We start from the raw sequence: 24,109 nt of genomic DNA, 5'->3' as shown, positions 1-24,109 counted from the left end.
TAACTCCAGTTCCAGGAGAATCCAAAGCCCTCTTCTGACCTCCGTGGCATTGCATGACATGGGTGCACTCACATACATGCAGACAATACACTCATACACATAAAATAATAGTAAGTTTAAAAAACTGTTCTTGCAGAAGACCAGGATTCCCATCACCCACATAGCAGCTAACAACTGTCTGTAACTCCAGTTCCAGGGGTTCCAACAGCCTCTTCTGTCCTCTAAGGGCACTGCACAACAAAGGTGCACTACACGCAGACATCACCCATACACATAAAATTAAGGGGCTGAAAAGATGGCTCAGCAGGTAAGAACACTGGTTGTTCTCACAGAAGACCCAGGTTCGAATCCCAGAACCCACATGGCAGCTAACAACTGTCGGTAACTCCAGTTCCAGGGGACCCAACAATCTCTTCTGTCCTCTCAAGCATTGCATGACACATGTGCACTTAACTACATGCAGGCAATACACTCACACGCATAAAACAAAAATTAAAAAATATTTTTTAAAAAATTTATGAGTCTATTGCCTGCGTGTATCTAAGTGCAAACATGTTGTGCAAGCCTGGTTGTCAGCTCCAGGGTTTCTTTTTGATAGAGCTTAACAAGGAAGACCACACTGGCTCAAAGCAGCAGCCCCGCCTTTTTGTGTTATACTGGGGGTGGGGTGTGTGATCTTGAGGCACCATCTCCCTATGTAGTTCTAGCTAGCCTGGAACTGAGGCCAGGCTGACCATGAATATAGCACCCATACTGCCTTTGCCTCAAGTGCTAAAATCAACAGGCATGAAGCCACCACAGACTAAAAAGGCAGTTGTGAAGCAGAGTATTTTGGAGGTATAGGTAGAAGGCAATTCCTTGTATTCCAAGTTGACCCCACACACAAAAATGAGATTAAAACCTATCAACAACAAAACTTGACTCAGCAGCCAGAAACTACAAAAAAATGAACATAACAGACAAAAGGCTCGTTCTATTTTAATGAAACCACTATGTACAGACACAAGAAGGGAGCTTCATTTCTTGGTCTCTTCCTCCTTGGATAGTGTCTTAATGATTTCCTCCTTCTTGGCCTGGAGGCGCTCCTCACGGCGCTTGCGTGCTTCCTTGGTCTTAGATCTGCGAGCCTCAGCCTGATCACTGGTATAGGAAGAGAAAAGTGGTAAGTTTGGTTAAGAAGTGAGCTGCTAGGGAGACAGAAGCAGATCCTTAGTCTTCAACCCTTTGAGCTGCGTCAGCCTGAGCAGCTCCTGTGCCAACAAATCTATACTCCTCCAGCCCAGTTAGGATGAGCAGCTGATGTGTAGACTGTACAGGACTAAGGAGCACATACTTCCACAACTGTGTTCTCAACAGATGCATGCAATCCTGATTCTATCAATTTGAGATCCTTTCTTAGAAGTACTGTTACACTGAAGGTCAGAGCTGCCCATGACCCAGGGGAGGGAGGCCAATTCCCAAGGAAACTTACGCCAGGAGCTTCTTGCGGGCCTTGTCTGCCTTCAGTTTGTGGATGTGTTCCATGAGAATCCGCTTGTTTTTGAACACATTCCCTTTCACCTTCAGGTACAGGCTATGGTACCTGAGGGTACAAGGAGCACAGGTTTTGGTTAGCAATGGGATGCCACTCCTCTATTAAGGTCACTAAACTTGTAGAGCTCTTTTCCTTTCCTATCGCCACACTGACTTTTCCCAAAACAAGACTTTTTGGGCAGCCACTATACAAAATTTGGCTGGAAATAAATTCTTAGGCTATCCTGATGGCATAAGGGAAACAAAAACACTAGAATAGGACAGTTCCTGTGGAAAGATTCTCTATCCCAACCTATGGAGACAGATCTGTGCAAAGACTAAGCCATCAAAGTGGCAAATGGGTTTTGGATGTCAAAGGGGGTGGCCTTACATGTGGCGGTCAATCTTCTTCGATTCACGGTATCTCCTGAGAAGCCTTCGCAGAATCCGCATCCTTCTCATCCATGTTACCTTCTCAGGCATTCTAGCATTGGCAGTACCCTTCCGCTTACCTGTTTGTGGGGTAAGTTAGGAATCAGATGCTACCCCTCTTTATTATACAGTCAAGACATCTTTACTCATTTAATAATGTTCTGTTTTTTTTTGGTCTTATTGAAACAGGGTCTCCCTGTAACCCTAGTTGTCCTGGAACTACATAAACCAGGCTGGCCTTGAGCTCACAGAGATCTGCCTGCTTCTGCCTCCCAAGTGCTGGGATTAAAGGCTATGTTCTGTTCTGGCTATGTTGTTTTAAGCAGTATTACCTCCATTTTACAGAGGATTCTGAACATTTAATTTGTTTCATTTACTCAATTAAGAAGACACAAATGTAAGTACAGCTGTGTGCCACTCCAACTGGCTCAAACATGGAAATAAATTATTTCTCTTTCATTCCCATTAGTATGTGGTTATGACAACACACAAAAGCATGGCGTGCTGGTGGCTCTGAATGCAGTGTTATCATCTTAAATCATTGTGGCTCTAGAAAATGGTCCTAAAAAGCAGTTTAAAAGCAGTACAAGCCATCTCCACGACCCCCGCAAAACCACTTTTTAAACATTCAGTAAATACCTTGGCATAGTATAGAAACTCAACATGACATCTTTCTATTAATACAACTCCAATGCTAGCGCCAATTTTATTTGTACATAGGCACAAGTACCATGCAGTAAAATAGTGGCACAAGATAAGAGAAAGGTCTTTAGTGTTTTAGTGTAGACTTCTGCACATTGCTTTTGACAATGCTGGGAACTGAACCCAGGTCCATTAACTGTGCTAAGCAAGTGCTCTACCACTGAGCTAGATCCCTGGCTCTTGGGTCCTTGATTTTTTTGAGTCAGGGTCTCACAACAGGCTGGGTCTACAACTTGATATTCTCACTGCTTTCTGTGCTAGGGGTCAAGCTGAGGGCTTTGTACATGCCAGGCAAGCTTTCAAACATGGAGCTATGTCCCTGAGCCCTGGACCCATTATTTAAGTAGCAGAAACAAGGGCAGACCATTCTTACCTATGCCCATATGCCTGCCCTTCCGACGAGCCAAGGTGTTTTTCCGGCATCGAGCCCTGGAATGGACAGTCACAGGCTTCCGGATGATCAGCCCATCTTTGATCAGCTTCCGGATCTGCTGACCTGGGAAAGCACAATGTACCTGGTCAGTTAGCAGGGGCCCAGTACATCCTCAAATACAGGTGTAAAGCAGGTAACATGGAGCTTCTTTTCAAGCAAGTGTCAGTAAAGGGGGCCTTCTGGTCTATCTGTAATGTTTAAACACCATTTTATATATTGCCTGCACTGCGAGTTTGCTTAGGTATGCAGAAAGTTAACACTTGTGTTACCACTCATCTGATACACAAGATGAAGGGAGGGTAGAGGACCCAAAATCCCAAGTACTCACGTGAATTGGCATTGGCAATTTCATTGGTCTCATTGGGGTCCAACCAGACCTTCTTTTTGCCACAGCGGAGGACACTAGAGGCAAGCCTCTTCTGAAGCCGGAGCATACTGGGGACAGAAAACACCATGAAGCTCTGGAAACCAGTTCAGGGCAACATTGACTGTGCCAAGCAAAACCTACTCTGCAGTCTTAATATTATAAAACCACCAATGTTAAGAAAACGGACAAATGCACATAAATATGTGTACGCAGTTACCATTAATAACAAACATACTCCTTACCTAAAGACTTTTGCTATCCATGTTTTCTAATAGCGCCCCCAAATCAATTATCAGTGTTAAAGCCCTGGACAGTGCTTAAAGCCATACTGGGTGAAAAACTGGGTGAAAGTCCGAATTATGCTTTAACCATATGGGGCCTCCATTTTCTCCTCTGACGTTAAAGACAATTTTGGGGTCAAATGGGGATTACGCCCTTCCGGGTACTGAGTTACACAAATGCTTAGGGTTAACGATTTGGCAGCAGTGGACCAGAAGTGTAACGTAGCCGGTTTATCCAGGTGAGCAGACATAGTTCTTTGCTTTCTGGGCTCATTTTGCTTCATCACAGTAATAAAAGGCGTTCAGCCAAACTTCTAGGCATCCGGACGGCAGCCTGGAGCTTCGGCCGTCCGAAGTCTGGGCCTGCGGAGGCTTGTCCCACGTCACACGGCAGCAGAGATCCACTGGGCTCCGAGCGCACCAGGGAGCCATTGCCCGGTCCCCCGCCGCCGCCTTCGCTCCACCTGCGTGGTGGCCCACAACGGAGCCGGGCGGAGGGTCGCCTGGAGGCCGGCCTCCGGGTCTCGGCTTCCCGCACCCCACCCTCCGCAAGATGCGGCCTAGCGTGGCTCCGGGCCCCGAGCTCCGAACGCGAACGCTCCGCGCCGGCCTCCCGTTCTTCGCCACCCGGGGCTGCGATCCCGACTCCCGCCGAGCCTCGCCAGCCCCAGTGTACGAGGACCCAAGAGCCGCTCGCACTCACCTCATGGCCGCGGCCACAGCAGCGAACAGAAAGAGCTCGGTCAGGCCCGGCTCCTCCCATTATCTGCGAAGGGGAGAACCCAAAGCCCACTCCACGTTGGTCCGTATTTCCGGATGGCTCTTTCCTCTTTCGCCACCTCAAACTCACTTAGATCCTTTCTAAGAATTTGTTATTATAGAATCCTAAGACTCAGAGCCCTTTTTAAACTTTAAAACACAGAAAATACACCCCTTCTTCGGGCAAAATGGTTTAGTCCGACTTCCTAGTGTACATGCGTAAAGAGTGCATTTGATCACGTGGGTATTGGGTGGCCGGAAGTCACGCTGGGCCGCGCAGACGGATGGAAGGGGATTTTGCTGGGGTGTCCTGTTCTTCTCAGGCAATCACGCATCTGAGCAAGGTTATTTTATTAGCAGAGAAAAAAAAAATTACCGAATGAAACGTGAGAGAATCATGGCGATAGATAGCAAGCAAATGCAACTTACATTTATCCTCATAGGAGAATAAGTGCTGATGTGCAAACTAGATCACCAAAAGACGTTTAATAGAGCCCCTGCAAGTCCTTAATCTCTGGGTGCCTCAATTTCCTGATCCTTGTAAATTGGACCTAATCCTAATATTTCTGTCATCTACTTGCGAAAAGTCATATGCATTTAATTTTTCTTTTCATTCTGCAAAGGAAGATTAGCACAAGCAAGCTATTGAGAGATGGAACCAATTTTGTTTGATTCATCCTGTACTGCAGCAGACACAGAGCCTGGAAAGTAGCAAACACACCTGAGAAGCACTACATTAGCTGAGTAAATGAGTAATTGCCAACTTGAAAAAAGTCCAATGGCGTTGGACACTCCAAGGATAATGTTCTGGGGTTCAAGAGTCATAAATCTGGAGGGGAGTATGGTGACTCACTCCTGTAATCCTAGTATTCAGGAGGCTGAAGTAGGAGGGTGGCCAAATTTGAGGCCAGTGTGGGCTACAGACTGAGACCTAATCGCAACAACAACAACAAACAGGGCTGGCAAGGCCACTCAGCAGGTAAAGGTACTTGCCAGACAGCCTTATGACTTGAGTTCAATATCCCAGACTCACAGTGATAGAGAACTGACTCCCACAAGTTGTCCTTTTACTTCCATATGTGTGCTGTGGCAGGTATAAACCCATACACACAGACACAAAATAAATGCATGTAATAATCTTCTTTTTCAGTCTTTTTGAGAGTCTCCCTGTAGCCCCAGCTGGCCTGAACTCATTGTGTAGACCAGGCTGCCCTGAAGTCACTGAGATCTGCCTGCCTCTGCCTCCTGAGCGCTGGAACTTGTAAAGGCATGAACCACCACGCCTGGCATAATAATTTCTTAAATAATTATTTTTAAGGCTAGGTGTTGTGGTGCATGCCTTTAATCCTAATATTACAGAGGCAGAGGCAGGTGGAGCTCAGTGAGTTCAAGGCCAGCCTGGCCTACATAGCAAGTTTCAAGCCAGCTAGGGCTACAGGGAAACCCTGCCTGAAAAAAAAAAAAGGAAATAAAATAAATAAAACAAGTAAAAAAAACTAAAACTTTTAAAATTCCTGTCTCAACAAGACCTAAATAGCCGGGCGTGGTAGTCACGCCTTTAACCCTAGCACTCGGGAGGCAGAGGCAGGCGGATCTCTGTGAGTTCTCCATAGCGAATCCAGGCCAGCTAGGGCTACAGGTCTCAAAAAGACCAAAAGAAAAAAATAAGAAAAAAAAGACCTAAATAAAAAATAAAACAAAAACTAAAACTTTTTAAAATTTTGTGTACGATTTTGCTTGCATGTATGTCTGCCCACTACATGTACTTGTACTTGGTGCCTGTGTTGGCTAAAGATTGTCCATCTGGATACCTTGGAACTGGAATTACAGAAGGTTGTAAGCTGCCCCATGGGTGCAGGGAAGCAAACTGGATCCTCTTAATCTCCGAGTTAGAAGACCTATGTTCAATTCTCAGCATCCATGTTGGGCAATTTACAACCAACTGCCGGTAACTCCAGCCCTAGAGGAGCTGACACCCTCTTCTAGCCTCCTCAAGTACCCACACACGGCACACATACACATAAATAAAAATGACTTTAAAAAAAAAAAAGACCCAGATTAGGGTTCTGGCTTCAATTATTGCTTAGTTTCTCTCTGTGTATTCTTTCTTCTCCCTATTTATATTTCTTTCTTTCTTTCTTTCTTTCTTTATTTATTTATTTATTTATTTATTTTGGGGGTCATGTAGCACCAGCTGACCTGGAACTCATTATGGAGACCAGGCTGGCCTTGAACTCACAGAGCTTCTGGGATTAAAGGCATGTGCCACCATGTCTGGCCTTATTTTTGTTTTTTTTAGCCTCAGTTGGTCTGGAACTCTATGCAGAGGCTGGCATCAATTTCACAGAGCTCTGCTTGCATCTGCCACCCCAGTACTAGGATTAAAGATATACACCCAATGTCCAGCCTTAAAAGTGTGTGCAGCACCAGGTCTGGCTTCCTTGTTTATTTTTGAGACAGGATCTTGTTATGTTGCCTAGACTGGCCTCATGTTCTTTTTTTAAATATTTTATTTATTATTTTTATTTTATGTGTATGTGTGTATTGCCTTTGTGTAGATAAGTGCACCCATGTCGTGCATTGCCCGTGGAGGACAGAAGAGGCTGTTGGATCCCCTGGAATGAGTTTTGGACAATTGTTAGCTGCCATGTGGGTACTAGGATTCGAACCTGGGTCTTCTGTAAGAACAACCAGTTCATCTCTCCAGCCCCGACTAGCCTCATGTTCTATCTTCTGCCTCCACTTTCTTCCAAGTGCTGGGATTGCAGGTACAGTTGTGTACACCATGCCTGGCCTCTACCTCTTTCTTGTGAGTTTTCCAGGCAGTTAAACACAGTGAGAGGTCAAAAAGAAAGAAAGGAGGGGCTGGAGAGATGGCTCAGCGGTTAAGAGCACTGACTGCTCTTGCAGAGGACTTGGGTTCAATTTCCCAGCACCCACTGGAGTCCTTAACTCTAGTTCCAGGGGAATCCAAAGCCCTCTTTTGACCTCCAAAGCATTGTACGACATGGGTGCACTCACATACATGCAGGCAATACACTCATACACATAAAATAAAAATAATAAATAAAATATTGAAAAAAGAAAGGAAAAAAGCAACATATTTACAGCACAAAAATGCAATCTTTATTTTACAACTTAGGCAATGGATCAAGACTGTAGGTCTAAGGCTGGTCATGGTGGCACATGCCTTTAATTCCAGCAGTTCCAGTACTTGGGAGGCAGAGACAGGTGGATCTCTGTGAGATGGAGGCCAGCCTGGCCTACATAGCAAATTCCAGGCCATCTGGGACTACAGGATGACCCTATCTCAAACAAACAAACAAACCTGCAGTTCTTCCTAATTGCCAAGCCTACGCTTCCCTGTTTTGCCAGCTCTGTTGTACTCAATGTAGATAGGAACCCTGCCCTGCGTTGGAGTTGTTCATAAAAGGGTACAAGTTTCACAGTCCAGAATCCAGAATCAGAATCCAGAGTGAGGAGGAGTCTGCATATCCCACAGTTTCCCATCCAGCAGACCACAGAAAGCTGGCTTTATTTTAGGGGCACTTGCCCTTGACAAGTCTTCATTTTATTTCTCATCTTTGTGTGGAACGCGGTGGATTAAACTGGAAATGGTCCTCCTGTGTGAATGGCCCCCGCACTGCTCCTTTCAGCACCATCAGAACCTAAGACATCTTTTGTTTCATTTTTGTTGGGTAGGTTTGTTTGGTGGTTTTTGCATTGAGATGAGATCCCACTATGTAACTGAGCCTATTCTCTAGCTCCTGATCCTCCTGCCTCAGCTTCCTGAATGCTGGGATTACTGATGTGCAACACACCCAGCTTCCAGACATCTCTTAATTCTTATTTTCCCAGTAATTCCCTTTGGTAAAGGTACCATAATACCAGCAACTCCATGTTACCGGATAGGAAACTGAAGCACAGAGAATGACTTTTTTCGGGTTACAACCGGAAAGAACCTGAGCCAAATTGGCACCAAGGTGCCAGGATCCTCCTCCTCTCCACTAGTCTTGGTGGGTGAGGTCCAGGTCTCAGACATTTGTTCCAAATCAAAGATAAAAGGAGAGTAATCCTAGGTCAAAAGTCATGGGATCTGATTTTGGCTAGTCGTCTCTCTCATCTCTGTCTTTCCATTCTTCTAAACCACAGGGACTTCACCCGGCCAGACTCCTGGCCTTCTAGAAGACCCTGGGCGACTCTCAGGTCCCTGGACAGCACCTGCTATCTCTGTTGGCCTCTCCCTTTGGACACTCACCCCCATCTAGATTCTGCCCCCAGCCAGCAGCTCCAGAGCCAGGTTGGAGAGGGAAGTTTACTCTGTTTCATGGCTGCCTAGGCCCCATGCTGGGGAGAAAGGAGTTAAAGCTAGGTCCCAGGATCCCAGGAACAGGGAAGTTCCGGTGGCCCAAGCGGGAGTGGGTACAGGAGACCCGCTGGAGAGCGGTTTGGGACCGAAAGGGAGGCAATGCCAGCCGTGCGACCCTGCGCTTCTCCCCCATTGCAATTGGCACACACTGGTAAACGCCCCCCACGGCCACCCCCAGCCTCAAGGTCCCCGGTGGGCCGCCCTGACCCCAGGCGAGCCGCAAGCCTGCGATCCAGCCCCCTCCGCCGCTCAGCCATTGTCTGCGCGCCGCGGGCGGAGGGGCTCGAGGGGGCGGGGCCGCTGCGCGGGGAGGGAACGAGGGAGGGGCGCGGCAAGATGCTGAGCTTTCAGGGGCGGAGGCGGCGGCAGAGGAGAGCGCGATCGGCGAGGGCGGTGAGGCAGCGAGCAGGCAGCCCGAGGCCCGGCGGGGCTGCTGCACCCGGTGCGGGCTGCGCGGCGCCGCGCTGCTCTCGGCTTGGACGGCCTCTCCCATGCGCTGAGGGTGCCCGGCTGGGCCGGGCCGGCGGCGGATCGGGAGGCTCCTCTCGATGGTCCAGAAGAGCGGCATGTCCCGGGGCCCTTACCCACCCTCCCAGGAGATCCCCATGGAGGTCTTCGACCCCAGCCCACAGGTGAGGAGAGGTGCGGGGCTCGAGGGAAAGAGACCGCTTCTGCGGACCTTGGGGTGGGTTCGAAAAGCCCTGGAAAGGAAAGGGTTATGTGCTCGGCACGGATAAGAGAGGGGTGCCTGAGCGACCCCCATTCTCGCGGGTTAATGATTGATGGGTCATTGGCCCCAGAGTTGGGCTGTAGTGCTGCGGAGCAGAGAGGGGGCAGATGGGATGCTTGTCAGCCTTGCCTCCTTGTCTCCTCCACGCACGGGTCTCTGCTGCTCGGGTACCGGTTCCAGTGGGCTGACAGCGGGGTGGGGAGGTCCTGATGCGGGGGGGTGGGAATCCAGGCCTTAAGAAGGGGCGTTTGAAGGCAGCTGGAGAGCGAGTCAGGCAAGGGGGGCGACGTAAAGCACGTTTGGGGGGCGCTAGCGGCTGTGGGTGGGGCGGGGGTAGTCCTGGGAGATGTAGGAGGCGATGGTCAAGAAGGCGTTGCCAACAGGCCTTCGAAGCCTCAGACACTGGTTTTCAGACACTAGTTTTCAGACACTGGTTTTCGAGGGTGGAGAAGGATTCAGTTCTGGTCCAGCCCCCCGCCCCACCCCGCTAGTCACCTGGGCTCCATTCCTACCTCGGACTGTTCCATCCCTCCAACACCCACGTTGGCTTACCCTTACCCCTATGGGGTGGGGAGCCTCCAAAGTTTGGAAAGTTGGCTGAATGCCAACTCACTGCCCTGGAGGGGAAAGCTTTTTTACCTGGGGAAGGGGGTTTGCCTCCCTCCCACAGTCACGCTTTTCCTATGGCCCAGGGTTACCCCCAAGTACAGATATTCTTGGGCATAGTAGATTCTCATAGAGTGTCCAGGGGAGAATGGGGTGGCCATGCCAGGGGATTACTCTGGGACTTGTCTTTCTCCAAGGATAGCATTAACTCTTGTATTGCTGTGGCCAGCCTGGAGCAGTTTAACCACCATAATAATGTGGTTGATGGGTACGTATGGGGGGGTCAGGTCAGACCTAAAAATACCTCCTTCCTCCCTCCCAGGCCCCTTGGAGCCTGGGAGGCAGCCGACTGGGGCCTTCCTCTCAGCTGTCCCTTGTCCCTCTGAAAGCCACTCCCTTTGCCCAGCTGGGGTTGGATGGTAGTGTGAGAGTTTGGGGCTCATTGCAGGATCCTCTTAGTAAAAAAAACTAGTTTGGCTATATGTTCAGTTTGAGAGAAGAGGAAGGAAAGAAGGTCTTGGAAAGGTCCTATTATCCATTTATCCAACCCCCACCCTTGTGTATATATGTCAATTTGTGTGTGTTTGAGATAGGCTTTTATGTAGCTCAGGCTGGCCTTGAACTCCTGATCCTCCTGCCTCTACCTCGGAAGTCCTGGGATTGCAAGCATGAGCCACCATGCCTGATTATCTACCCACCTTGTTCCCAGGTCTCAGGAACCAGATCCTGCAGTCTGGTTGAGCCTCCTGTAGGTTCTCTGGTCAAAGAAAGTCCAGGATAGAGACTGGGGGCAGGGACTCAGCTGAACCCTTGATCATCCTGCCCATTCTGGACTGGAAAAGGGATATATATATATATATATGAGATATGTGTGTGTGTGTGTGTGTGTGTGTGTGTGTGTGTGTGTGTGTGTGTGTGTGTGTGTATGGGGGGAAGGGGCGCTCCCTTGCAGAAAGCCTGGAGATACTTGAAGTCTTGACCTGAAACTTTGGCATCTGAGGCATCAAGAAGGATCCTCTAACCCAGACAGAGTCCAGTTGGGAGGCCACCCAGCTTACAAGGAACTGGCAGGGCATGTCCTAGTCTTGGCTTGGGGTGTGGCTGAGGGGTCTTTAGATTGATATAGCTGGATTGGTGCCATGGAGATGGGGTGTGGGCAGTAGCAGCTGGGGTGGGAATAGAATAGATTTTACCTTGGGGAGAGATATGGACCCTTATTATGAGGAGGGGGGCTGAGTCCTGTTGGGGTAGAAGTGAGCCTGGAAAGCAAAAACTAACCCCAGGGCATCAGGCCACAGGTTGGGGCTGAATGTTTACTTTTCTGATAGGGCTCTCTGAGCCTCCTCCCTCTTTCCCCTCCCAGAAAAATGTGGCTTTAGGCCTTCCAGAGCTGAGGGCCTTCCCCTCCCCACTCTAGAAAACAGAAAGCTGGGCCCTGGGTTGCCTTCCCCATCTCTCTGGGGGCAATTCAGTCAGCCCCCTCAGCTCCAGATGCAGGGGGTGGGGAACATCCCTGCTCTCTTCTTCAGTGCCCCCAGCCCTGCAGGCAGCCTCTCCCTTCCCCCAAGGGCTGCTGCAGCCTGCCCAGCATCTTAATTAGCTTTGCTGCCTAATGAGCCTCTAGCTCCTCAGGCCTCCTGCTTCCCAGCCTCTGACTTGGTTTGGGGGTCCCTGTGTGCGCCTCCCAGGCTCTCTTGTGCTGCGCTTCATGGTAGCTGCTGTCTGGGCACTGTCAGTGAGGTGGGAGATCCTTTCTCCCTTCAGGCTGTACCACCTTTGGAAGGAGAAGCAAGGGTTGAGGGTGGGGCAGAGCAGAGAAGGAGCAACAGTCTCCAGGCTAGGCTGCAGCACCAGCTCTAATAGGATATGAGTTGGGAAAGGGTCTTACTGATTTCACTCTAGTTTCTTCCTCTCCTCTCTAGGGCAAATACAGCAAGAGGAAAGGGCGGTTCAAAAGATCAGATGGGAGTACATCCTCGGATACAACATCCAACAGCTTTGTCCGCCAGGTAACAGGGAAGCTGGCCTGGGAGGGAGAGGCAGCTGGTTGGTGGAGGCTAGCTTTCATGAGTTGGCCTGCGACTTTCTCCAGGCACCCATTCCCATATCATTTGTCACCTGCCTGGAACCACCCCAACATCCTCACTCCCGGTGACCTCTTCTGGATTTGCTATCAGCTGCACCCACTGCCTCAGCCCCCACCCCCGCTAGCCCCTCCTCCGGCACCAGCCCCTGCTGCCTGCCTGCCTGCGTCATCTCATTCAGGGACAGCCTGGCCTGCCTCCTGGCTTGCTTTGGGCTGTCACCCACTCCCCCTGCCGGCTGTCTGCTTTCATGTCCTCCCCCAGAATCTGTGACGGGGTGGGGCGGAGGCAGGTGCTGGGAATAAGCTGAGATATTGGACCTTGGAGCCCTGGTTAGGTATGGGTCAGAGACACATTGTCCCTACTTCCAAATATGACTTTTTAATATGTACAGTGAGAATCTGATGGGGGGAAGGTGGTGTTTGGCATTAGAGGACTGTAGTCCACATCCCTAGCTAAAGGGGATGCTGACAGTAGCTCTGGGATGGGGGTGGGGGGCATGCTGAACCAGGAAACTGGCACTTTCATCTCCTCTCTCAACCCCAGGCCATCTTAGGCTGGGAAGAGGCAGTTGAGGAGGCATGTGGTTGCTATGACTACTGAGCATCTCAACAAAGCCTAGCACCCAAAAAAGACAAGAGGGGCTTGGGATCAGACAAGGAAAGGAAGAGAAAATGGGCAAAGCATGTGAGGCAGAGGACCGTAGGTAGAGGATCCCCCTGGGGATGAGCCCCACTGGGCCCAGAAGAGGAGAGTAGCAGGCAGATCCACCGATTGGAGTGACTACCTTCCTTTTGATTCTGACTTTTCTAGACATTGCACATGTGAGCCCATGCCTGGCTCAGGAGCTTGAGGGGAGGTCTTGATCTGAGTGTGTCTAAAATACACAAACAGACCACAAATCCTTTCTTGAATCATTCCCTCATCCCTCCTCTTGCAGAACTGGGCCAGCGCCAGGTCTAGAAAGAATGATGCTATGCTTTGTTGCTCCTCATGGCAGAAAGGGCCTTCGTTCCCATTGCCAGACGAGGGGTCAGTCTCCACAGCCTCCCATTCTTCCTCCCTTCAGCTCCCCAATTCCTTCCCCCAGTAGGTGGCAGGAGTGGGGGGGCAGACCTTGCCACATCTTTGAGCTAAATATACCCTAGCAGTTTGCACATGTAGCAACTCTGCTTGTAATCTGAGCCCCTGGGGGAACGGGCTGTGTGGGCCACCCCTAGGCCAGCAGGGCCGGGCACTGAGGGCGCCGGGATGGAGGTGCCCAGCCGGACCCTGGTGGTGGTGAGCTGGGGATGGGGTGGGTGGTGGGTGGGTGGAGTAGCCCCTCTGATAGCTGTGGGGGTCCTTCACTCCCGCCTATCTTCTCTCTTCACCTCATTTTTTCCTGTCTCCCGCCATTTCTGTGTGTGCGTGTGGACACGCGCACGCGCACGCGCGCGCGCACACACACACACACACACACACACACACACACACATCTGTTTGGGTCGGTGAGTGCTCTCTGCCTGTCCGCCTTTGCCTGTCTTTCTGCCTATCTAGGCATTTGTCTCCCTCACTTGGTGAAGGGCTCCTGTTGGGAGGGAGGGATGTGGGCTCAGTTGCTTTTCCCTCTCCTGGCTTTGTGTCTCTCTTCCAGTTTCTATTAGTGCCCGGAATCCCCAGCCCACCCCTGTCCCAGTGAGCTTCTCATTATCAGGATTTGCCTGGGGAAGAGGTATCACCTGCTTCACTTGATGATCAGGGGCTTCTGGAGAGAGATGGGTCTTGGTTTTCTTTCACCATACCAAGCCAATGGACTATCCCAATCAAGTCACCCATTCCTGCCCTTGGGGAAAGATCCCTCACATCCCTGCAATCTTGTGTCCTTCCCACATTCCTTCCCAGACTTGTCTGCCACCATCCCAGCAGTCACAACAAATCCAAACCTCCTGTCCTCTGCCAACCTATGCCTCTTACCTTCAGAGACACAGATCCCTGGGCTGCCCCTGAGTGACTCAGTTGTTCACAGCCTTCATGCACTATGGAAAACATCCTCTTAGGCACACTTGCTGTTGTATTTCCAAGTATACACACAAGTCCACATGTTCATGACCCAAGCCACTGCATCTGTACAAGTTCCATGTGTCTCACATATATGTGCATGTCCCTAACAGAGTCCCTTGTACTCTGGGTTGGTCACTGTGGTCCAAACCAGCTTCCTGGGACATCCAGTCTTATGAACCTGCCTTTACCCTGACACCCTTGGCAGTTTAGTATGGGGAAAAGTCCTGCCCCATGTTTTGCCCCCTATTTGCCTCTTCTGCTTGCTCTACCCTGAAAATCTGGAGGAGAGCCTGGGGTTGGCTCTGAGTGGGGTGGCCCTATACAGAAACTTGCAACTAGAGAGGTAGGGGAGATAGGAGCCCAGCTCCCCTGATTCTCAAGCAGCATTTTTGGTGGACCTGCCACTGTAGTAAGCTATCTACTGGCAACAGTGCAGGTTCAGGCCCCAGGGTGACTATGGTTCCTGAAAGGGAAGGTGCTGAGGTTCTGCTGTGTCTTCTCAGCAATCCTGGGGAAAAGGCAGGGAAGGAGGAGCTGAGAGCCAGACTCATCTCCTGGCACTCCTCCCCTGGACTATGCCCCTATCATGTTGCCACCCCTCCCAGGCCCCAAGCAGCTGTCCTTGGACCTGCCTTAACCCCCAGCTTGCTGCTGTCACCCTTCCTAGGGCTACAGTCATCCCACAGACCTGCAAACCTTGGCTTCCTCCTAATATTACCTCTGCTTTGACCTTGTGGCATTGTACTGGACTGGGATGGACTTTAGATCGCTACGATGGGTGGCACCTCCATGCCTTTCAGGCCCAGGAGTTGGGGGAAATGGTACTGGCTTTGAGCTGGCCTTCTCTGCTTTCAGGGCTCAGCAGAGTCCTACACCAGCCGCCCATCAGACTCTGACGTGTCTTTGGAGGAGGACCGGGAAGCCTTAAGGAAAGAGGCAGAGCGCCAGGCCTTAGCTCAGCTTGAGAAAGCCAAGGTGAGACAGATGGGGGTGGGGGGCGGGGCAGGCTTTGGGGCATGATTTTTTTCCCCCAACTCAGGCCTGAGAGAACCTGGACAGACCCATTGTCAAATCTTGGACCAGATGCTCACAGAAGTGTGCTCTAGACCTTATAGTGCCTTGTCCTTCCCCTGTAAAGTGTGGACAATAGTAGCTTCCTCTTTACACCGCATGAAAAGTACCTACTGCCGTTTCCACACAGCTTGGTAAGTGCTGAAATTGCTTTCTTCTGGGCTGGGGATGTAGCTCAGTGGTAGAGTACTTGTGGTAACAAGGCCCTGGGTTCAAACCCCAGCACCACAAGGAAAACAGAAACCTACTTTCTAGAATCAAACTTCTCAGTTGAAATTCTAGTCCTGATTTTTGTTGTTATAGTTTTTGTTTTGTTTGTTTTGTTTTTGAGACAGGGTCTCCCTATGTAGGCCAGGCTTGGATTGAACTCATGATCTTTCTGTTTCATTCTCTACAATGTACCCAGCTTCAAACACTACCCCCACCCCATACTGGAGATTGAACACTGAACCTAGGGCCTTGTGCTTGCAGGGCAGGTACTCTACCATTGAGCTATATCCTTAGGCCCCCCCTTTTTTTTGCTGGGGGTGGGGCAGGAGTTACATTTTAATATTACACTTATTTATTTGGGTAGAAGCGGTGGGTGCTTACTATAGCACACATATGGAAGTCAGAGGACAACTTGTGGGAGTCAGTTTTCTCCTTCTATGTTGGTTCCTGGGATCCAACTCATATTGTCAGGCTTGGTGGCAAGTGCCTTTACCTGATGAACCATCTTGCTAGCCTTCTTTTCTTTTGTTTTTGAATCAGGGTCTCATTCTGTAGCCCAGGATATCCCAGAGTGCCCAACAATCCTCCTGCCTCAACCTTCCAAGAGGTGGAATTACAGATACAAGCTACCACACCTAACTGATGGCAGCTCTGTGTGTGTGTGTATTTGTATGTGTTTGTGGTCATGCTTGTGTGTGTACTATGTGAGGGGGCACACTCACTAATGTATGCTTGTGTGGAGATCAAAGGTCAATGTCCGGTGTCTTTCTCAGTTGCTCTCCATTGAACTTGGAACTTGCCATTTCGGCTAGACTGGCTGGCCAGTGAGCCTTCCTGTGAGCCATCTGTTTGCACCCCCTAACCCTGGTTCTGGGGCTAATGTGCTTTGCCATTCCTGGTTTTACATGGGTGCTTTGTCTGGGGGCAGGGCACTGCCACTATAGGAGAGGCTGCCAGCCAGAAGGAGGTCTCAGGGCTGATCCCTGACCCTCAGGATGTAAGCACTTTACCCACTGAGCCATCTTCCAGCCCTCATGGTAGCTCTTTTTGCCATTTTTCCATAACACCATAATGTGCACATAAACATCTTGCTTGATGCCTTTGGGAGCATCAACAATGTTGAAGTGGTCAAATGCCAGGCTCTTTTTAAAAATAATTTATATTTATTTATTTATTTGTGGGTGTGTGTGTGTATCTGTGTATATGTGTGCTTTGTGTGTGTGTGCCCATAGAGGCCAGAGGAGAGCATCAGATCCCCTGGAGCTAGAGCTACAGATGGTTGTGAGTTGCCTGATAGGGTACTGGGAACTGAACTTGGGTCTTCTAAAAGCAGCAAGTGCTCTTAATTACAGAGCCAACTCTGCAGCCCCTAAATGCCAGGTTCTTTTTTGGTCACACCCTAAAGTCATCATCTGGTATTTGATGATGAAGCTTGGTTACAGGGGTGGATATGAAATCATTTGGGAGGGTGAGGCAAGAGGATGGTTTGAGCCCAGGAATTTGAGGCCAGCCTGGGCAACCTGCCTAAGAAACTTTGCTTCAAACTGGAAGATGAGAGTCTGGCATGGTGGCTCGTGCCTGTTAGCAAGCACTTGGGAGGTTGAAACAGGAGGATCAGAATTAGTTTCAGGCTACCTTGACTACATAGTGATCTACTACACTTGCCTAGCACAAAGCCTTGTACTGCAAAAACAAAATAATAACAAACATTAAAAAATAGCTATTTATTTAAAAAACTATTTTATTCATTTTTGGTAGCATCTCTGTCATCCAGGCTGGCCTGGAATCACTGTGTAGCCCAGACTAGCCTGAACTTACAGCAATCCTGCTTCACCTTCCAGGGTGCTTGATTACAGCCATGAGCCCTCACATCCAGCCATAAATAAATAAGACAAAGTGAAGATAATAACAATTCTCAACTTCATAGAGTTTTGTGATGAATAAATGAGGCAATGCATGTGAGTGCCTGGCCACACTGAATGGCATGACTGTCATTTCTTCCTGAGTGCTGGGATTAAAGGCATCCACACCCCTACTCCTGGCTCAATATACATTTTAATGAATAATTTATAAAGTAAACATCCACACAGTCACCAGGCTGGTCAGGCAATGTTCCACTGGGCTTCAACCCTCTGTTTTCATCCTCCTGTTGTGTCTCCTCTAGACTAAGCCAGTGGCTTTTGCTGTGCGGACAAATGTTGGCTACAATCCGTCTCCAGGGGATGAGGTGCCTGTGCAGGGAGTGGCCATCACCTTTGAGCCCAAGGACTTCCTGCACATCAAGGAGGTGGGCTGAGTGCTTGGCGCCTAGAGGGAGGTTGGGGTGAGGATGGGGAATTGGGGGTGTGTCAGTAGGGGTGCCAGGAGAGAAGAGCTTGGAAGTCTAGTGGGGAAAAGGCCTTCTGAACCAAGCAGAGTTTGCAAGAGCTTGTCTGCTGTGCAAGCTTAGGCAAATCTCTTCACCACTCTGAGCCTCCCTAAGGCACAAAGGTATGCGGGGGCGGGGTGTTGTCGTGAGGCCTATGTCAAGAGTGTTGGTTTGTTTGATGCATGTGCATTATGCCTGGTCTTCAGCAGCATGGAGTTCAGGAAGGCAGGAGAGTTTTCCCTCCTCTTTAGGAGATGGTGGTCCATGGTCAGAGGGTTCTGGTTCTGGGGTTATCTTGGGAATTGGGAGGCTCTCCTTAGAGGCTGAAACCAGGGGTGGGGGTCTTTGAGGGAGCTACTTACTGGCAGGGTTGACAGCCTGGAGGTCCCCCCTGGAGATTGGCAGTGGCTCCCACCTCCAGTCTCCCTCCTGGTCTCTCCTCTCCTGCTGTTGTTCACAGAAATACAATAATGACTGGTGGATTGGGCGGCTGGTGAAAGAGGGCTGCGAGGTTGGCTTCATCCCTAGCCCTGTCAAACTGGACAGCCTGCGCCTGCTGCACGAACAGACGCTGCGCCAGAACCGACTTAGCTCCAGGTGTCTGGCCTGGGGAGGGGTGGATTGCCATCTGGGAAGAGACTGCCAACCAGGAGTCCTCAGGGCAGACCCCTGACCCCCAAGGCATGGAGCTACTCATGGCCTCACTGGGGCAGGGGAGAGGGGGAGAGGGGGGAGGCTGGAGAACTGCTAGGGTGCAGCATGTGTCAGGAGTTGAGACCCCCCCCAGCCCCATGTCCACCCCTTTGCTCACCAGTTCCTTTTGCTCCCCTGCCCACACAGCAAGTCAGGTGACAACTCCACTTCCAGTCTGGGAGATGTGGTGACTGGTACCCGCCGCCCCACACCCCCTGCCAGTGGTAAGAGCTGCCTGCAGCCCAGGGGAGGGAGGGTTTTCCTGGGTGGGATGGTCTTTCCACTGTCCAGCCCCTCCTCCCTGCAGTAGAAGCTACTTCAATTCTGAGTCCCCCAGACACCTGCAGTGGTACCCCCTTCATGAAGGATAGGGTATCCTATAAGCTGAGCCTGTCAATGTTTCTCCTCTCCCCTCTCTGGGGTTAGCTCCATTTCTCTGTCTGCCCTCCCTGCCCCCATCCCCCATTCATTTCTCCTAGCCCTGTTCCATTCACCTCTTCTTTCTTTTTTTCCCATCCCATCCTTGTGTTCTGCACTGTGTCTCCATGCTCACTCATCTCACTCCTCTCCCCTCACCTCCTTCCTGACTGGTCCAGGTAACGAAATGACTAACTTAGCCTTTGAGCTAGACCCCCTAGAGTTAGAGGATGAAGAAGCAGAGCTAGGGGAACAGAGTGGCTCTGCTAAGACTAGTGTGAGCAGTGTGACCACTCCGCCACCCCACAGCAAGCGCATCCCCTTCTTTAAGAAGGTAATTCTGTCTGCTTTCCTGTAAGGGGGAGGGGGAGTGGTTAGGACCCAGCTTTTGGCAGGGAGAGGGGCTGGAGTGGTCCAGATGTGGTCCAACTTTTACTTCAAGCTTCAGGACTTCCTGCCCAGCTGGATGCAGGGGTGGGGTGGGCTTATCCTTCTCTACACAATGCCCCACACCCCAACTCTCCAGGAAGGGGTAGCTCTTACCCTTGGAAGCCTACCCCACCCTGAGGAAGTAGGGTCTAGTGGTAATGACTCCTAATCTTTGTCCTCATGTTCAGTGGGATAGAATATTCTTATGTGCCCTCCTCTGACTTGTGAAGGGTGAAATGGGATTCATTTGCTCCTTTCCAATTCCATGAGTGGATGCATGAGGGGGTTCTACTGGCTGCAGAGCAGGTGGTCTCTCTAAATATGCCAGAGTAGAAGGTGGGCCCTGAATTAAGGGATTCCTTCCAGAATCTTCTTTAGCTCCTTCCAGAGCTAGATCCAGAAGGGCAGTAGGCTTGTCTCACCATTCCCAAATCCACTGGATGATTGTCAGTCCTTGCCTCCAGTCTCCAGGGCCATTTGGTTTCCCCTTGGCACAGGGTCCATCCCCTCTCTCTAGCTCTGTCTGTCACTAACACGCATGCCTGTTATTTTTCCTCGTCTGCCCGCTCTCTTTCCCCCTTTCCTGTCCTGGCTTCTTCCTGGCCCTCTACCCTTGCCTGGTGCCCTCCCCTCTCTCCTTCCCTCCCCCACCCCCCCTTCCTGGCAATCTCTGGATCCAGCCAAACAGAAGCAGAAATCGGTGAGTATCACAGCTTTCTGTGTCCTCCCCTCCCCCAAACCCTGGGATGAGCTGTGGGACCTTCTAACACCCGTTCCCATATCTTCCCCCTTTCCCTACCCTTCCTGGTCCTTCCCAGCCATTCCTCCCCATCCCACCCATGCACCTACATCTGGGTTCTGGGATCAAGGGGAGGAAAGACTGCATGGGGAGCCTGGAGACTGGGGGAGAGGGGCTAATGCCATCTCCACTTTGGGGTTTCCCTTCCCTGCTTCCCTCCCCAGACAGAGCATGTGCCCCCCTATGACGTGGTGCCTTCCATGAGGCCCATCATCCTGGTGGGACCGTCGCTCAAGGGCTATGAGGTAGGAGCCCTAGAGGGGAGTGTACCCAGATGGGCCCGGACCTCCAGAGTGTGCATAGAAAGATCCCCAGAAGGGCTCATGTTCCCAAAGCCCACAGACCTTCAGAGAAAACCTCCAGAGAGGCCTGACCCATGGGAGGCCCACTCAGAAGGGCCCAGTCCCCCAAGGAAACCTCTAATGAGCCTTCCTGGAGATTTCACATAGGAGGCTAGTGGGAATCAGACTACATTGGAGGCCCCAGGTCCAGAGGAAGACCCCACCCCTTTAGGGTCTCCAGCATCTCAAGAAATTTAAAAGGTGGAATGGGAGGGTCCAAATGCCCAGCAGACCAATCTCCCAGGGGTTTTTGGAGCCTCACTTCTCCCTTCCCCACAAATTCCCCAATGGCAGGTAACAGACATGATGCAGAAAGCTTTATTTGACTTCCTGAAGCATCGGTTTGATGGCAGGTAAGACCCTTGGGATCTGGCTCCTCACCTGCCTGTGGCTCCCACCTCCCACTTGGGGATGAACAAGATGTTTGGAGGGACCATTCTGGGATTTCTGGACAGAGAGACACAGGTGGCAGCCTGGGAGTAGACAGTGTGTTCTAGCCTACCCTGACCCCTGACTCCCTCCCTGTCTGGTCCCTCAGGATTTCTATCACTCGAGTGACAGCAGACATTTCCCTGGCCAAACGTTCAGTCCTCAATAACCCCAGCAAACACATCATCATTGAGCGCTCCAACACACGCTCCAGCTTGGGTGAGCTGCCCATGTAACTTCCCCCATCCTGGCCTGTCAGAGTGCGTAGGGTGGGAGGTAGTGGGCAATCTCCAGAAATTCATCCACTACTTCCCAAAGGGGTGTGTTCTAATCCTCTCCTCTGACTCAATCTTTGATCCTGACTCCATGCCTCCAGCTGAGGTGCAGAGTGAGATTGAGAGAATCTTTGAGCTGGCCCGGACCCTGCAGCTGGTTGCTCTGGATGCTGACACCATCAACCACCCAGCCCAGCTCTCCAAGACCTCGCTGGCCCCTATCATTGTTTACATCAAGATAACTTCTCCCAAGGTCGGTGCTGGATACCTACTGTGGCGGGTTGCATGTGTTCACGGCCACTGCTTCTGATGGGGTGACCTAATCTCCCAGCCTTAGTTTCCCTCTCTGTAAAACGCCTTTACATGGATATTGGGAAGACACAACCTAATATGGATACATAGCAGTCAAGAGACTGGTTTGATGTACTTCCTTTCATATTCACTATTATTAACATTGTTAGGGTTACACAGGTCAGTCTTATTTCCATTCTGCGTGGATTCCTATAATTGGATCAGAAAACTGGAAAAGAATTTGGTGGGGTTTATCCCAGTGTCATCTGGCTACTTGGCAGTTGGAAGGTGTTTCCTGTCCTCTGATGTTAGTTCCCTTTTGCTGTTCTGTCCAATGTGGACTTTGATAGAGAGGATACTGGTAGGAAGGCTCCTTTACTTCTTTGTAATGTCTCGGTGCTCCATTCCATGAACTTCCTGAACTTCCTTCCTTCTTTTTACTTTTTCTTTTATTTTTAAATATGAATGCATTTAATTTTTTCCCAATGTATATTTTCATTGAATTTTTGTGCATTTCATACTTTTGTTTTATTTCGTTTTTTGAGACAGGGTCTCCCTATAGCCCCAGCTGGCCTGGAACTCACTATGTAGACCAGGCTGGTCTTGAACTCACAGAGATCCACCTGCCTCTGTCTCTCAAGTACTGGGATTAAAGGCATATGCCACCATGCCTGGCCCTCATATGATACCCCTTAATCATATTTAGCCCCCCTCCATATTTTTACCCTCCCGCAGCCTGCCCACAGGATTTCATGCATTGTCATATATGTCAATGCCCATGGAGTCAGGTTTGTGTACCCAGATGTCCCTTGGTGTAAGTTCCTCCACTGGAGCCTGTTCAACCTATCTAGTATCACTCCCTTAAAGATCAACATTCCCTCACCCAGCTGATTACCCAGTGATCAGCTGCCAGTTGTTCCTCAGCTAAAGTTGGAGCCTCTTGTCTATTTCCCCAGTTCTATGCTAGATTTTTGTCTTATTGAATTTGTGTGGGTCTTGTGCATGCTGTCACCATTGCTGTAAGTTCATATTAACAAGTTTCCAGAGGCCTGGAGGACTATTCCTTGTGGTCATGCACCACCCCTGGCTCTTACAATCTTTCTGCGCTCTCTTCTGCGATGGTCCCTGAGCCCTGGGTGGGTGAAGTTTAATATAGGAGTCCTATCCAGGACACCACTCTGCAGTCTCTTATTTTCTACTGTTTGGTCAGTTGTGGCCTTCTGTGTTCATTTCTGTTGCATGAGAAAGCTTCGCTGGTGAAAATTGACTGATATATTAGTATTCTCTTTTCCACTATGTTTTGAGTCCTAGATATAGAGGTTCCATTGTAGATGTGTCACTTAGGGTTTTTTTATTTTTAAATTTCTTTTTTAATTTATTATTTTTATTTTATGTGTATTCGTGTATTGCCTGCATAATGTAAGTGCACCCGTGTCCTGCAGTGCCTGAGAAGGTCAGAAGAGGGTGTCAGATCCCCTGGAACTGGAGTTACAGACAGTTGTTAGCCACCATGTGGGTGTTGGGACTTGAACCCAGGTTCTCTGCCAGAACAGTCAGTGCTCTTAACCACTGAACCATTTCTCCAGCCCCTTGTTTTTTTTTGAGAGAGGGTATCCCTATAGCCCCAGCTGGCCTAGAAGTCACTATGTAGACCAGGCTGGCCTTTGTCTCCCAAGTGCTGAGATTAAAGGCACGCATTACCATATGCAGCATTCTTTTCTTTTAAATACAAGGTCTTCCTATATAGCTCAGCCTGTCCTTTAACTTACAGTTCTTTGCCTTAGCCTCTCAAATGCTAGGATTCTGGCATGTGCTATCACACCTGTCATTCCATGATCTTCCCCTTTTTGATGGGGATTTGAGAAACATGGAGGAAGAATTTAGATGAAAGTATTGTTTTTATTTTAAAATTTTATTTTTTTGTTTATTTACTTTATTTTGAGATAGGCTTTCAAGGCCCGGGTTGGCCTTGAATTTATGATCTTCCTGCCTCAGCTTTTCCAGGGCTGGGATTTATAGACATGCGCTATCACACCTAGGTCTCTCAAGTTACATTTGAGGGATTAGAGATCAGTTATGTAAGGGCCCAATAGATGGTCTGATTCATAATGGCAGCCAGCAGTGGTAGCTGTCATTGCATCGTAGAGTCCTATGAGCTAAGAACCCTGTACCATTTTCTTTAGCTTTCTGAGTTCCTAATGAGATAACAGGCATGATGGGATTAAAGTACTTGAAGGTGGGGCATAGGCTCAGAGTGCCTAGGTTTCCTACCCAGGGCTGTCATTTAGCATCACCATGTTCCTTTGGCAAGTCATCTGACATCTTTTGTCCTAGTTTCCTCATCTGCCACCTAGGCATGTTTCAGTGATTCTTGTTAAAACTTAATAAATGTATTAATTATGCAAAATGACTGGTGCCCACAATGGTACTATATTCTTTTTTGTTTGCTTGCTCGTTTGGCGTTTTTT

The 24,109-nt window shown here is 49.8% G+C and overlaps 2 protein-coding genes across 3 annotated transcripts in view; one reads left to right on the top strand and one right to left on the bottom strand.

Annotated features, from left to right (window-relative positions):
* Positions 1–970: 970 nt before the first annotated feature.
* Rpl19 (ribosomal protein L19) lies at positions 971–4,560 on the bottom strand. Its single transcript, XM_008845286.3, has 6 exons — positions 4,431–4,560; positions 3,408–3,514; positions 3,020–3,142; positions 1,904–2,024; positions 1,472–1,582; positions 971–1,140 (listed from the first exon to the last, which is right to left on the bottom strand). Exons 1-6 carry the CDS (start codon positions 4,433–4,435, stop codon positions 1,017–1,019), a joined length of 591 nt encoding a protein of 196 aa, XP_008843508.1. The 5' UTR covers positions 4,436–4,560; the 3' UTR covers positions 971–1,016.
* A 4,634-nt stretch (positions 4,561–9,194) lies between these two features.
* Positions 9,195–24,109, top strand: part of Cacnb1 (calcium voltage-gated channel auxiliary subunit beta 1) — a 22,142-nt gene continuing 7,227 nt past the window's right edge. The window contains exons 1-11 of one of the 2 annotated variants that reach the window (XM_008845285.3): positions 9,195–9,487; positions 12,114–12,200; positions 15,174–15,293; positions 17,764–17,886; positions 18,428–18,564; positions 18,808–18,884; positions 20,187–20,206; positions 20,470–20,550; positions 20,941–20,999; positions 21,185–21,294; positions 21,452–21,603. In XM_008845285.3, the coding sequence (XP_008843507.1) occupies positions 9,404–9,487; positions 12,114–12,200; positions 15,174–15,293; positions 17,764–17,886; positions 18,428–18,564; positions 18,808–18,884; positions 20,187–20,206; positions 20,470–20,550; positions 20,941–20,999; positions 21,185–21,294; positions 21,452–21,603 (1,050 nt within the window). In that variant the 5' untranslated portion in view covers positions 9,195–9,403. Of the gene's footprint in view, positions 9,488–12,113; positions 12,201–15,173; positions 15,294–17,763; positions 17,887–18,427; positions 18,565–18,807; positions 18,885–19,256; positions 19,412–20,186; positions 20,207–20,469; positions 20,551–20,940; positions 21,000–21,184; positions 21,295–21,451; positions 21,604–24,109 lie in introns of both variants that reach the window. The other variant, XM_008845284.3, reaches the window with a different exon arrangement.

This window comes from Nannospalax galili, unplaced genomic scaffold (assembly GCF_000622305.1).
Source record: "Nannospalax galili isolate Female #2095 unplaced genomic scaffold, S.galili_v1.0 scaffold1382, whole genome shotgun sequence".
Lineage (NCBI taxonomy): Eukaryota > Metazoa > Chordata > Mammalia > Rodentia > Spalacidae > Nannospalax > Nannospalax galili.
The sequence above is the reverse complement of the archived record's forward strand: the minus strand, read 5'-3'. Positions and strand labels throughout refer to the sequence as shown.